General features: G+C 39.3%; 1 protein-coding gene across 2 annotated transcripts in view; it reads right to left on the bottom strand.

Annotated features, from left to right (window-relative positions):
- The window catches only part of RNF121 (ring finger protein 121), a 75,604-nt gene that overhangs the window by 18,978 nt on the left and 41,757 nt on the right, over positions 1 to 14,869 (bottom strand). For both annotated transcript variants that reach the window (XM_029914551.1, XM_029914550.1), the window contains exon 4: positions 574 to 728. In XM_029914551.1, coding sequence (XP_029770411.1) covers positions 574 to 728 — 155 coding nt within the window. The remainder of the gene's footprint in view (positions 1 to 573; positions 729 to 14,869) is intronic.

Genomic DNA, 14,869 nt, shown 5'->3' with positions numbered 1-14,869 from the left:
AAAATTGCACATTTGCTGCGATTCATTCATTCAACAAAAATTCAGAGTAGGCTCCTATGTGCCAGGCCCTGTGGTAGGGCCTGGATATACAGTGACAAACAAAATACATGTGGTTCCTGATCTCACAGTCATAGTTTAGTGGGGGAGATAGACACTTAATATTTTGTGGTAAGTTCTATGATGGAAAACTACAGGGCCTATAAAAAAATACAATAGAAAATCTAATTTAGAGATCAGAGAAGGGTTCACACACACACACACACACACACACACACACACACACAAGACATTTGAAATGAGACCACAATGATCACCAGTTTTTGCTTACTTATTTTGGTTGCTTTTAATATAAAGAGACTTTGATATAAACTCTAAGGTAAGGGAAATATTTTACGATTTTTAATCTGTGAGGGGGATAGTTCTCCCAATCAGCTTGTTTTGGTGGGGCCCCATGCCAAGTAATCTTGGCAAACAAAAGTTACAATTTTTTCAGTCTAAACCCACCCCAATCCCATGTATTCCAACCCATCAGCTTCAGGAAACCTAGCTCTTCCCCACTTCCTAATCTCTCACCTTGGGGTTGTTTGTACTAGAGGTTTTCGGGTGGCTCGGAAGGTGACAAAAGCTGTGACAGCAGAGAACAAGATCCAGATCACTAGGAACCTCCACCAGTGCAGCTTCACTGTGAAATAGAGGGGAACAACCCACATCTGAAAGAGCGTCACCATCTGAAACACAAACACAAGCACTTCAGCTCGAGCCAGCTCCCCTGGTAGCTCTACCCACAAGTCCAGAATGTATCTTAGATGTTCCATTTCAGCCTGATCCTCTCCTAGATTTCTAATTGTGGACAGAGGCACCTCTTCCTGATCAAACTTAGAAACCTAGGACCATGCCTGACACCTCCCTTTCATCCCTCACTTAACTGTTGTATATATTCTTTCCTTTCTAGCTGAGCCCTTGCTAGCCCTTGCCTGCCTCACTGTAATGACCTCATTGTGCAGTCTCCCTGCATTTAGTGTCTCCAATCTACCATTCCCAGCAATACTGGAATAGTAATTCTAACATACAGTCTTCCTTCCTTCATTTCTTTCTTTTCCTATCTTTTCTTTCTCTTTAAGTAGGCTTCACGCCCAGTGAGTGGCCCAATGTGGGACCTGAACACACGACCCTGGGATCAGCTCAGGCTGAGATCAAGAGTCAGGCACTTAAGTGACTAAGCCACCCAGGTGCCTCTTTAATATAGTCTTGAACATGTCATTCCCTTGCTTACAACCCTCTAATGGTCCCCTACATATAGGGTTACACCCAACATCCTTAGGCAGTCAAATCCCCCACTACTCCCACTACTATTCTGGATTGAACAAAGGCATAATCAGGAGGAAGTCTAGGCATCAGTGCAAAAGAAATGAAAAACATCTTGCCTTGCTTTGTAATTCTGAAGCTTAAAACTCTAAGGGTATAAAGCTACTCATCTCACATCACAAAAGAAAGAAAGAAAAAAGGAGAGAAAAGGAAAGAAAAGGAAGAAGGAAGGAATGGAGAGAGGGAGCAACTTAGGGACAGGATTGGGCCCTTTAAACCAGATTGCTCAGGTAGAAGCCCAAGAGACTTAGACTCTAGTTCTGTCTGCCTCCAACTCACTGAGCCACCCTAGGAAGGTTCTTGCACCTTGAGGGAAAGGCTTGACTTGATTTTTCAAACCCCTTCAAGTTCGAACATGCTAAGGTTCTGTTAAGCAGCCTTGTATCTCGGATTTTTAAGAGTGAAGGCAGTGCTCAATAAATACATCAAGAATTTATTTTGCAGCTAACGGAAAGAGGAATGCAGAAATAAACATGATCCCTAGACCCTGTTCGCATGGAGTTAGTCTAGCAGCAAGAGAAAAATATAAATCAAACCTTTGATTTAATGATTCTACTAATCTTTAGATACTTTTTAGAAGTTCAAATAGAGGGATGCCCAGGAGGCTCAGTTGGTTGACCGTCAAATTTCAGGTCATGATCTCATAGTTGGTGAATTCGAGCCCTGCATCGGGCTGTGTGTTAACAGCTCGGAGTCTGGAGCTTGCTTCAGATTCTGTGTCTCTCTATTTCTCTGACCCTCCCCCATTTGTGCTCTGTCTCTCTCAAAAATAAACATTAAAAAAATAATGTAAAAGATTAACAATAATTAATTAAATTAATCATTAAAAATTTTTCAAATAGGAATCATTAAAGAATGAATAAACAAGGGCATATGGGTGGCGCAGTCAGTTAAGCATCTACTTCAGCTTAGTTCATGATCTTGCCATTCCCAAGTTCGAGCCCTGCTTTGGGCTCTGTGCTGACAGCTGAGAGCCTGGAGCCTGCTTTGGATTCTGTGTCTCCCTCTCTCTCTGACCCTTCTGCACTTGCACTCAGTCTCTTGCTCTCTCTTTCAAAAATAAACATTAAAAAAAATTTTCTTTTAAAGAGTAAAAAACAAGGTAGAATAATATACTGAAATAACCAGAGATTTAGAATTAGAGATCTAGATATGAATCTTAATACAGCTATTTAATTTACTGTATTACCTTAGGCAAGTCACTTAACCCTGATAAGCCTCAGTTTTCTGAACTGTAAAATGGGATTAATAGCATCTACTCTCAAAAGATTGTATAGGTTAAGTAAATTAATTCCTGGAAAGTTGGAACAAGACTAGACAAAGTAAGCATTTAATATAAGTAATGTAATAAATATAATGTAAGTATTCAATGTAATAGCTCTTACATAAAACAAGTAGAGTACATAATTCACAGTAAGCATTCAGGAAATGAGAGGTCTTATTATGGCTTCACATGATCAAAACTGCATAAAGTCAACTGTCATAAGGGAGCAAAGACTGCAGTGTGGCAACCAAAATAATCAACACATTGAAAGTGGTGGGGTTATAATGAGATAGAGACAAAACAAACGAACAATAGAAAAGATGAATGAAACAAGAACTGGTTGTTTGAAAAGATAAAACAAAATTGATAAACCTTTAGCCAGACACATCAAGAAAAAAAGAAGACCCAAATAAAATCAGAAACAAAAAAGGAGAACTGACACCACAGAAATACAAAGAATTTAAGAGACCACTACAAAAAATTATACACCAAACAAACTGGACAATGTAGAAAAACTGGATAAACTCCTAGAAACAAACAGCTTCCCAAATAGAACCCGGCAGAAAGAGAAAATCTGAACAGGCCGATTACTATTTATGAAATTGAATCAGTAATCAACAACCTCCCATAAAACAAAAGCCCAGGACCAGATGGCTTCACAGGTGTATTCTGCCATTTAAAGATGAGTTAATACCTATCCTCCTCAAACTATCTGAAAGAAGGGCGCCTGTGTGGCTCAGTTGGTTAAGCACCCGACTTCAGCTCAGGTCATGATCTCAACGGTTCATGGGTTCAAGCCCCGCGTCGAGCTCTGTGCTGACAGCTAGCTCAGAGCCTGGAACTTGTCTTCTAATTCCTTGTCTCCCTCTCTCTCTGTCCCTGCCCTGCTCATGCTGTCTCTCTCTCAAAAATAAAAACATTGAAAAAATATATTTGAAAGAGAAGAAAAGGAAGGAAAGCTTTCAAATACATTTTATGAGGCCAGCATTACCTTGATACAAAAACCATACAAAGATGCTATAAAACCAAACCTAAAAAACCCATGAAACAAAAAAACACCTAAAGGCCAATATCTTGAATGCACACAGATATAAAAAATATATATTAGCAGCCACATTCAACAATCATTAAAAGGACAGTGTACCATGATCCTATGGGGCGTATTCTGAGGATACAAGGATGATTCAATATTCACAAATTATACTCCTCGTTAACAAAATAAACGATAAAAATCATGATCATCCCAATATATGCAGAAAAAGCATCTGACAAAATTCAATATCTATTCATGATAAAAACTGAACAAAGCAGGGATAGAGAAAACATACCTCAGCATAATAAAGGCCATATATGACAAACCCACAACAACATCATACTCACTAGTGAAAAACCAAAAGCCTTTTCTCTAAGATCAGGAACCTGACAAAAATATCCACTCTTGCCACTTTTATTCAACACAGTATTAGAAGACCTGACCATAGCTATCAGACAAGGAAAAGAAATAGACGGCATCTAGATTGGTAAGGAAGAAGTTAGACCAACACTATTTGCAGAAGACATGACAGTATAGATAGAAAACTATGAGAAGTAACATGAATTCAGCAAAGTTTCAAGATAAAAATTAATATACAGAAATCTGCTGCATTTCTATATACTAATAATGAAGTAGCAGAAAGAGAAAATAATTAAAAATTCCATTTACAATTGCACCAAAAGAATAAAATACCTAGGAATAAATTTAATTAAGGAGGTGAAACACCTGTACTATGAAAACTATAAAACATTGATGAAAAGAAACTGAAGACAACACAAATGGAAAAATATTCCTGCTTATGAATTGGAAAAATTAATACTGTTAAAATGTGCATTTTATCCAAAGCAATCTACAGATTCAATGTAATCCATACCAAAATACCAATAGCATTTTTAACAAAACAAGAATACTAGAATTTTTATGGAATTGCAAAGACACCAAATAGCCAAAGCAATCTTGAGAAAGAAAAACAAAGCTGGAGGCTTCATAATCCCAGCTTTCAAGATATACTACAAACCTATAGTATCCAAAACAGTATGGTATTGGCACAAAACAAACATATAAATTGTTCCAATTTCAGTATATGTGCTCCTGATGCAAGCACAACAGACACATAAATCAACAGAACAGAACAAAGAGTACAGAAATAAACCCATGCTTATATGGTCAATTAATCTGTGACAACGGAGGCAAGAATATACAATGGGGTGAAGACAGTCTCTTCAATAACTGGTGCTGGGTATCCAAAGGATGCAGGTATGCTGTTTCAAAGGGGCACACGAACCCCAATGTTTATAGCAGCACTATCAACAATAGCCAAAGTATGGGAAGAGCCCGAATGCCCATCAACAGATAAAGAAAATGTGGTATATGTATATACAATGGAGTATTACTCAGTCATCAAAAAGAATGAAATCTTGCCATTTACAACAACATGGATGGAACTAGAGTGTATTATGCTAAGTGAAATTAGTCAGAGAAAGACAAATATCGTTATCACTTCACTCATATGTGGAATTTAAGACAGAAAACAGAGGAACATTAAGGGAAGCAAAAATAATGTAAAAGCTGGGAGGGGACAAAACATAAGAGACTCTTAAATATAGAGAACTGAGGGTTGTTGGAGGGTTGTGAATGGGGGCATAAGCTAAGTGGGCAAGGGCATTAAGAAAGACACTTGGGATGAGCCCTGGGTATTATATGTAGAGGATGAATCACTGGATTCTATTCCTGAAATTATTATTGCACTATATGCTAATTTAGATGTAAATTTTTAGAAATAAAGGGGCACCTGGGTGGCTCAGTCGGCTAGGCATGAGATTTTGGCTCAGGTCATGATCTCACAGTTCATGAGTTTGAGCCCTGCTTTGGGCTCTGTGTTGACAGCTCAGAGCCTGGAGCCTACTTTGGATTCTGTGTCTCCCTCTCTCTTTGCCCCTCCCCTGCTCATGCTCTTTCTCTCAAAAATAAACATGAAAAAAATTTTAATGATGAAATATGAAAAAAATGGCACTGGGAAAACTGGACAGTTTACATGCAAAAGAATGAATGAAACTGGACCACTTTCTTACACTATACACAAAAATAAACTCAAAATGGATTTAAGACCTACGTGTGAGAAACCATAAAACTCCTAAAAGAAAACACAGACAGTAATTTCTCTGACTTTACCTTAGAAATGTTTTTCTAGATATGTCTCATCATCCAAGAGAAATAAAAGCAAAACTAAACTATTTAGACTACACCAAAATAAAAAACTCCTGTACAGCAAATAAAACCATTAATGAAATGAAAAGGCAACCTACTGAAAGGGAAAAGGAATTTGTAAATGATATATCTGATAAGGGGCTAATATTCAAAATACACAAAGCTCATACAACTTGACACCAAAAAAACCCAAACAATCTGCTTAGAAATGGACGGAAGGGGCACCTGGGTGGCTCAGTCAGTTAAGCATCAGACTCTTGGTTTTGGCTCAGGTCATGATCTCAGTTTGTGAGTTTGAGCCCCGCTTTGGGTACTGTGCTGACAGTACAGCACAAACACTGCTTGGGACTTTCTCTCTCTCTCTCTCTGCCCCTCCCCTGCACTCTCTCTCAAAAATAAATAAACTAAAGAAAGAGAGGAAGACAGACAGAAGATGAGGCACCTGAGTGGCTCAGTCAGTTAAGCATCTGATTTAGATCAGGTCATGATCTCATGGTTCATGAGTTTGAGTCATGCAGCAAATAAGCTTGAGCCTTGCTTCGGGCGAGCCCCGGCCCCCCACCCCTCTGCACCTCACTCACTTGTTCCTCCTCTCAAAAAAAAAAAAAAAGAAAAAAAAAGAAAAAGGAACCCTCACACACTATTGGTGGAATGTAAATTGGTACAGCCACTGTGAAAAACAATTAAAAATAGAAATGCTAATAATTCCACTACTATTTACCCAAAGAAACCTGAAATGCTAATTTGAAAAGATATCTGCATCCCTATGTTTACTGCAGGAGTACTTATAGTAGCCAAGATATGGAAGCAACCCAGGTGTTCACTGGCAGATGAATTGATAAAGATGCAGTTTATGTATACAGTGGAATATTCCTCAGCCATAAAAAGGGAGATCTTGGGGCACCTGGGCAGCTCAGTTGGTTAAGCTTCTGACTCTTGATTTCAGCTCAGGTCATGATTTTAGAACCATGAGACTGAGCCCTGAGTTGGCCTGTGCACTGGGCATGGAGCCTGCTTAAGATTCTATCTCCCTATATGCTTACGTTCTCTCTCTCAAAAAAAAAGGGTAGGGGTGGGGGAGATCTTGACATTTGTGACAACATGGATTACACCTAGAGGTATTATGCTAAGCAAACTCACACAGAAAGACAAATACCATATGATTTCACTTATATGTAGAATCAAAACAATAACAACAAATGAACAAACAAACAAAAAGCAGAAACAGACCCCATTAACCGAACCAACTGAAGACTGCCAGAGGAGAAGGAGAGGGGATGGGCAAACGGATGAAGGCAAGAAGGAGAAACAGAATTCCAGTTATGGAATAAGTAAGTCACAGGGATGAAAGATTCACCATAAGGAATATAGTAAATGGTACTGTAACAGTACTGTATGGTGACAGATGGACGCTATGCTCACACCTGTGGCAAGCAGAGCATAACATATAGACTTGCTGGGTCACTATGTTGTACAACCTGAAACTGATGTGAAATGTGTCAACTATATATTTCAATAAAAATTTTTTGTAAAAATCACCAAAACCTCCAGGGGGAAAACAAGTGGTAAGATTATATCAATTTCTTTATAATGCTTAATTTGTCCTTCCCAGGAAAAATAAACTACCTAAAAACATAAACCAAGGACCTGAGGCTACTTTCAGGTACCTGGACATTCTCCATTAGGGAAGCTTGAAAGCCAGATTCTGTTCAGGGCCTAGACAGCAGTGCCTGACAAAGGGCAACGCAAAGGGGCTAAGTAAAGAGAATAGCCTCCCATGCCAAAACTGTTAGGTTACAATTCTGCCTAATTTCTTTATTTCTACTTTATTTATTAGCATTTTGCTTCATAAGTAAACTGAAGCCTCTTCATTAAGGAAGGCATTTTTTAGTGGCAGCTTGGCAATACGTAAATGATGGAAAGTTAACCCAAGATTTTCAGAACACTGTCAGGGACTCTGGTGCCATCTGCTGGCAATACTTTATACAGACACATTAGGTTAAATCACATGTTCAAGTGCTTGTGCCTGATGCTGGCACAAAGTAACGAAAGGGAAGCCTTTGCCTCTAACTTCTCTTCTAGGATTTGGGATAATGAGACAAATACATGAACTGAGCAGCCATCAAGTACAAGCAGCAAAGCATCAAGTACTAACATGAGAGTTCAGAGGAAAGATGTAGCACTATGGGCAGGAGCTATCAGGGAAGACTGCCTGGAAGCGGCAGAGCTCTTGGCTGGTTCTGAAGGTGCTTGGATTTGGCCAGCTGGAGGGGAAAACTGAAAGCCATTTATTTTTCTTTCCCTGAATCTGCAAATACAAAACTGAAGTGAAGACTAGCCTGAAACCTATTCATTGATCCATTCTCCAAACATTTACTGAGGGACAATCCCAGCTTCTCCGATCTGGAAAGAATAGCTCTATCTCACCTATCTCTCCACAAGGCTATACAGTTGAAATGCTGACGTTAGATGCTGACAGTAAGAGCTAGATGATATTTAAGTGGACTTTTAATCGCTTCTTGGCATTTTGGCTAAGATCACGTGTAAATGGACTTTTAGATTTTTTTTTTCAACTCAGAAGCTGTAATTCATGAAAAATCAGAAAAGAGCTCCCACATCATATCCTCCCCTGGGCACAAGCTGCCTTTCCAATCTTCTCATGCGTGGCACTTTTGGCTTTTAGGATTCTCATCACTTCTGTATTTCCCTATGCTGTGGGGGGTAGTGATTACCCACCATGCTTGGCTGAAAAGGAATATAAGGGATGAATTGAGTGGCGCCTGGGTGGCTCAGTTAAGCATCCAACTTTGGCTCAGGTCATGATCTCGCAGTTCATAGCTTCAAGCCCCACATTAGGCTCTGTGCTGATAGCTCAGAGCCTGAAGCTTGTCTTCGGATTCTGTATCTCACTCTCTCTCTCTCTGACCGTCCCCTGCTCACGCTCTCTTTCAAAAATAAATAAAACATTTAAAAATTTTTAATAAAAAAATAAAGGATGAACTGAAAACTATATATCTAGCTAGTAGAGCAAAGCAAGAGACTCACAGCTAACAGATCAATCAGCCTGAAAAAAATGCTGATAAATGGAGAAGGGTCAACTGGAGAAGTGTCTGGGATACACTTTACAGCTCTGATCAATAATTTCATGAATGATTTAGATGAAAAGGCAAAGGATCTGCTTACAAACTGTGGACAGCATAATGTTTAGGAGCTGAGGAAGAACAGCAGTGAACATGGAAGAAAAAAGCAAGATCCAAAACGAATAAAGCTTGTTTCTAGAGTTCTTCTAACTCTAAGATTCTATGAGCCAATAAGCCGAAGTGAAGAACAAACACCGTATAATGAAACCCAACCAACTACCCAAGTATAGCAGTTCATGTGAAACAGATCTCGGGGTTTTAGTTGACCACAAATTGCCACGGAATATATGTCAAATGGGTTGCTGCCAGGGCGCCTGGGTGGCTCAGTCGGTTAAGCGTCTGGTTTCCAGCTTCGGCTCAGGTCATGATCTCACGTGCCCTGCATCAGGCTCTATGCTGACAGCTAGCTCAGAGCCTGGAGCCTGCTTCGGATTCTGTGTCTCCCTCTCTCTCTGACCTTCCCCTGCTCATGCTGTCTCTCAAAAATAAATACAAAACATTAAAAAAAAAAAAAGGGCTGCTGCCAAAAAGCCAAGGCAACCTTATACTTTTTAACTAGGAGTATATCCAGAATGAAGGAAGCAGCAACTCTACAGTTCTCTGCTCTGTCAAAGCATCCTCGGGGCCCAGGGATTAGGACTTGGACCCACACTTACAAAGAAACATGGCCACAAGGGAGCAGCCAGGATTACAAAAGGGTCTAGAGACCAAATTACAGAAGGACCAGCTGAAAGCACTAGGATAACAGGCCTTGGGAACTACAGCGAGGCATAGCTAATACTATCTGAAGACTTCCCAGAGGCCCAGTAAGTACAAATATCCAATGTAGTTCCTATGACCAAGTATGACCCCACGCATTGCTAGAATACTCTACAGGGCAGAAACTTGGTTGTCAATTGCCTCCTACCACAGCCCTAGCAAACAGTCAACCTTACCACACAAGGCAGACCATCCCACTGCTAATAGATGTGCTAGACCTTCCTTGATGCTGACCTGAACATCTGCCTTTGTATACCTTCTGCCTCTAGGTCCAACTCTTGTCCTTTAGAGTGGCACACAGTACATTTACTTCCTGTTTCTTTCTTTCTTTTCTTCTTTTTTTTTTTTTAAGTAGGCTTCACAACCAGGGCAGAGTTCAACAGAGGGCCTGAACTCACAACCCTGAGATGAAGACCTGAGCCACCCAGGTACTCCTACTTCCTATTTCTTACAACTACTCTTCTAATACCTAAAATTTTGCCTTTTTCCCCCCAAGTCTTCTTCCCTCCCTCCAAGAGTCAGTCAAGCAGTAATTTAATACTTAACTGAGCCCTTACTAGATACCATGCTAAGGACTGCAGAATCCAGAGATATAAAACAAAACTTCCTCAAGAACTTAAATCTACTAAGGAAAAAAACCACAATTATAATGCAGTATGACAAGTGCTATAATGGAGTAAGCCCTGGTGGCCAAGAAAGTAGAGGAGAAGCTTATACTAAACAGGAACCAAGGAAATCTTCCTGAAGAAAGCAACCTTGGATCTCTGTCCTGATGGCCTAGTAGGTGTAAGTAGAGAAAGGCATCCTGATGAGTGTTCCAGGATGACAAAACATGGTATATTTGAGAAAGTACATCTAATGTTTGAGGGAGGTGTGAGAAATGAGCCTAAAGAGCAGGCAACACTCAGAGGAAGCTGATACATGCATCACACTTGGGAAGTTTTTATTATAGTCTGAGAAGGAAAGTTTTTCCGGCTCATAGAACATGGATTAGCACCACCCTCTATCATCTTAGCCATCCGATTAACCATTTTAATGTGCTGGTCTGAGAAAAATTGATAGTACTTTAACGACTTCTAGGTAGGAGATTTTGCCACTCATCCATCCCAGGAGGGAACAGCAGTTCAGGGGATAAGAGTTTGAAAAGATACTGTATTTAGTAATGGAGATGATGAAAGCTTCTCCTTGGAGATCTTTAAAAATAGGATAGGTACTTTTCCAGGCATAAACTTACTCCTTCCCCTGATATCCCTGAGGGAGCTAAGGACTGAGTAATATTAGACTCTGAACAGATGATGAAAAGTGAGCTACACAGAAGCCAAAAAGCAAGCTGGGCCCCGGCTAGGTTACCAGTCCCAATCTGCTCTCTCCCAAGTCCTGCCTCCCTGGTACCATTCACTTCTGAAATCGTGATAAAACCTTGGAAAGGCTGAGGAGGCAATATGATGTAGCCAGTAAAGGGCATGGGGAGGGATGGATTTGGGCAAAAGTCACTCAGGAAAAAAAAAAATCGAGTTAAAAACAGAAATGACCATGGCAGAAACTGACAATTTCCTGAAATTTTTGAGAAACTTCAATAATTGGTTGAGTGCTCTCATGGAAAGAGTACTTAACCAAGAATAAAGATTTTGGTTTTATGTCCAGCTCCCCAATCCAATGGTCATGCACTCTTGGCAAATCTCTTCAGGATTTTACGCTTTGGTTTACTAATCTGACAAGGGGAGATATATCCCTATACTCACTATCATATAAAGCTGCCATGAGGTTCCAATGAGATATCAGATGAGAAAAGTATTTTTTAAAATATCAACAAATTGAAACTATACGCAGATTAAGGTAGTATTACTACTGCTGCTGTTATATAGAAAAACAGTACTCTGACATTGAAATACAGAAAACAGTAGGACCTTCTGCTCCCAAATAGCAGGTAATTTTGATGAAGTTTTTCTTCTTTTAACTTAGAGGATGGACTTGAACTCCTAAGTTACAAAGAGATTATCTGATACTTTTCACAGTGAAACCAGTCCATTGGCATACTTGCTCACAACCAGTCTAACCACTGGCAACATGCTGCTCGGGGCAGCGCTCTTGTAAGGGGTGAATTTCCTCCCCAGGCGACATCTGGCAAAGTCTGGAGACATTTTCAGTTGTCACGATCAGGGGAGGGGATGCTGGTGGCATCTAGTAGGTAGAGGCCAGGCGTGCTGCTCAACATCCTACGGTGCACATGACAGTCCCCCACAAAAATAAAAAATCATCTGGCCCAAAATGTGAATAGTCTCCCTATTGAGAGGCCTGGCCTAGGAGAATAGAGCTAGTGTTTTTCCACTCTGTGGTCATGCGTGCCCACTGACACACTGGGTTGGTTGCCAACTCGCACTAGTGAAGAACAGAATATTTCATTCATTTGAGAGAAACAGAGCCTTATCAATTAATTCCATCACTCCTCGGCATGCCATAGAACCATTTTTTTTTTTAAAGCTCTGACAGTTCATGTTTCTACTACTCAACAACAATCTCAGCCCCTCTCCTTTTCACAACATACTATGGGGAGTTGCTTTATTTTGATTCTTTTTTTATTCCCGTTCTTCGTCCTGCTATGTAAATTTTGTTTGTATCTGTTCTTACAAACTACTTTTTGTGCATGTCTTTTTATTTATTAGTTAGCACTAATAAATTTGTTTCTGTTTGTTACCTTTTCCACTCAGTACTCGCCTTTTAAGAACTACAAGTCCTTATGGGCAAACCTAACATGCTGCTTTTAACTGCAAGGAAGCATCATGATTTGCATCCACCACATTTTACCTTTTTATTCAGAGACAGATACCCAGATTGCTTACAACTCTTCAATTAACTGCCATAATTGACATTTAAATGAACCCCTTCTCACGTGTTCCCTTAGGACACGCCACAGGATAGGTGTACATTCCAGCTAGCTGAATAGCGCCATGGTGCTCTCAGTAAAGCCTGCCCTAGTCTTCTGACCTACAAAGAACACACAAAAGTTCCTAAAGCCTCTGATACCTGCCAATAGTTGGACATATCCAGCTTTCTAGTTTTTAGCCAATCTAATAGGTGTACAGTGATGTCTCACTGCTGTTTTAACACGTTTCTCTAATTACGAAGGACCTAAATGTGAGACCTGAAAACCATAAAACTCAAAAAATAAAAATAAAATCAAAAACCAAAATACATAGATAGTAATCTCTTACACATCAGCCTTAGCAACATTTTTCTAGATAGGTCTCCTCAGTCAAGGGAAACAAAAGCAAAAATAAACTGTTTGGGCTACACCAAAATAAAAAGCTTTTGCACAGCAAAGGAACCCATCAACAAAATGAAAAGGCAACTTATATGGGAGAAGATATTTGCACTAATAAAGAAATTAAATAAATTAGATATTTTTACCCTATTACATTTACAAAGATTGTTACAGATATTGATAATTCCCTATATTCTCTTTAGTACTGGGTAACACCACTATTCTGTTGGTGGGACTATAAGTTGCTATAACTTTTTGGGAAGGCAATCTGACAAGACCCACTAATAATTAAAATGTGTCTATCTTGTGAATAGGAAATTCCACTTCTAGGAATTCATTTTACAGAAATACTTGCCCAGCTATGCATATATGTAAAAAGTTTATCATGTATATTATGTTATATATGTAAAATTATATATGTAAGATAAATTATACATGTAATGAGTGAATTATAACTATGATAAATTTAATTAAAAATGTGTCTGTCAGCAGAGGTAGGTTAAAATCTTTTAAAAAATCTATTTAAATGAAGGATGCCTGGGTGGGTCAGTTGGCTGAGCACTCAACTTTGGCTCAGGTCATGATCTCATGGTTCACGAGTTCAACCCCTATAATGGGCTCTGTGCTGACAGCTCAGAGCCTGCAGCCTGCTTCAGATTCTGTGTCTCTGTCTCTCTGCCCCTCCCCTGTTCACACTGTCTTTCTCTCTCTCAAAAATAAACATTAAAAAAATTATTTTTAATTATCTTGAAAAAAATACCATATATTACTAATTTAAGAGGATGACATGCTAATACATATAGGTATTTGCGAGACAGTATTAGGTGAAAATATTACAGAACCTAATGGATGTCATAAACATTAAAAAATATACAAATATCAATATATGCATAGAAAAAATCTGTAAGCGTAACAGTGTTAACAAAGAGCAGAACTCTCTGGCCACTTTTGATTTCTATGTCATGTATATATTGTTTGAATTTTTTATAACACATATAATATTTATAATCAGAACAAACCCAAAATAAAAACAGAACAGCTGCCTCTAGACAGTTTGGCTTTGTCCTCTACGAACAGGCCTTCATCTTTTTTGGTAATTAGATAGGATACAGATTTTAGAGCTGAGAGGGAAAACTTAAAAGAAGTCCAGTCACAAAAATCCCTTACTCAAATTCCTGATAGGAGGTTGTTTAATCCCTCCTAAAACATACAGTTTGTGCGACACCTGGGGGCTTAGTCGGTTGAGTGTACAACTCTTGGTTTCAGCTCAGATCACAATTCTAGGGTCGAGCCTCATGTCAGGCTCAGCATGGAGACTGCTTAAGATTCTCTCTCTCCCTCTACCCCTCTCCCAATTCATGTGCACTCTTTCCTTCACTCTCTAAAATAAAATTTAGCTCAGAGCCTGAAGCCTGCTTTGGATTCTGTGTCCCTTCTCTCTCTGTCCCTCCCCTGCTCATGCTGTCTCTCTCTCAAATAAATGTTAAAACAAAAAAAAAAAAAAAAAGAGAGAGAGTGAGAGAGACCCTTAACCAACTGAGCCACCCAGGTGCCCCGAATTTTTAAAAATAATATTTAGCCAAAATCTACATTCTTAAAACTCATTTCATAGCTTTAATCTAGACCTATAAAATAACAATAAAAAATATGTTAGAGCTTGAAGAGACTTTGGCAATCATACAGGCTTAACCACTCACTTTAAAGAAGAAGCATGAGCATGAAGAAAGACAGGCTTAGAGGGAATAAGTAATGTGCCCAAGGTCCATTGCTGATTAACAACAGCATTAGAAATAGATCTTAGGGGTGCCTGGGTGGCTCAGTCGGTTAATTGGCTGACT

The sequence above is a fragment of the Suricata suricatta genome, chromosome 11 (assembly GCF_006229205.1).
Source record: "Suricata suricatta isolate VVHF042 chromosome 11, meerkat_22Aug2017_6uvM2_HiC, whole genome shotgun sequence".
In the NCBI taxonomy this organism is placed as follows: Eukaryota; Metazoa; Chordata; class Mammalia; order Carnivora; family Herpestidae; genus Suricata; species Suricata suricatta.
This window is presented reverse-complemented; position numbering and strand designations above follow the sequence as displayed.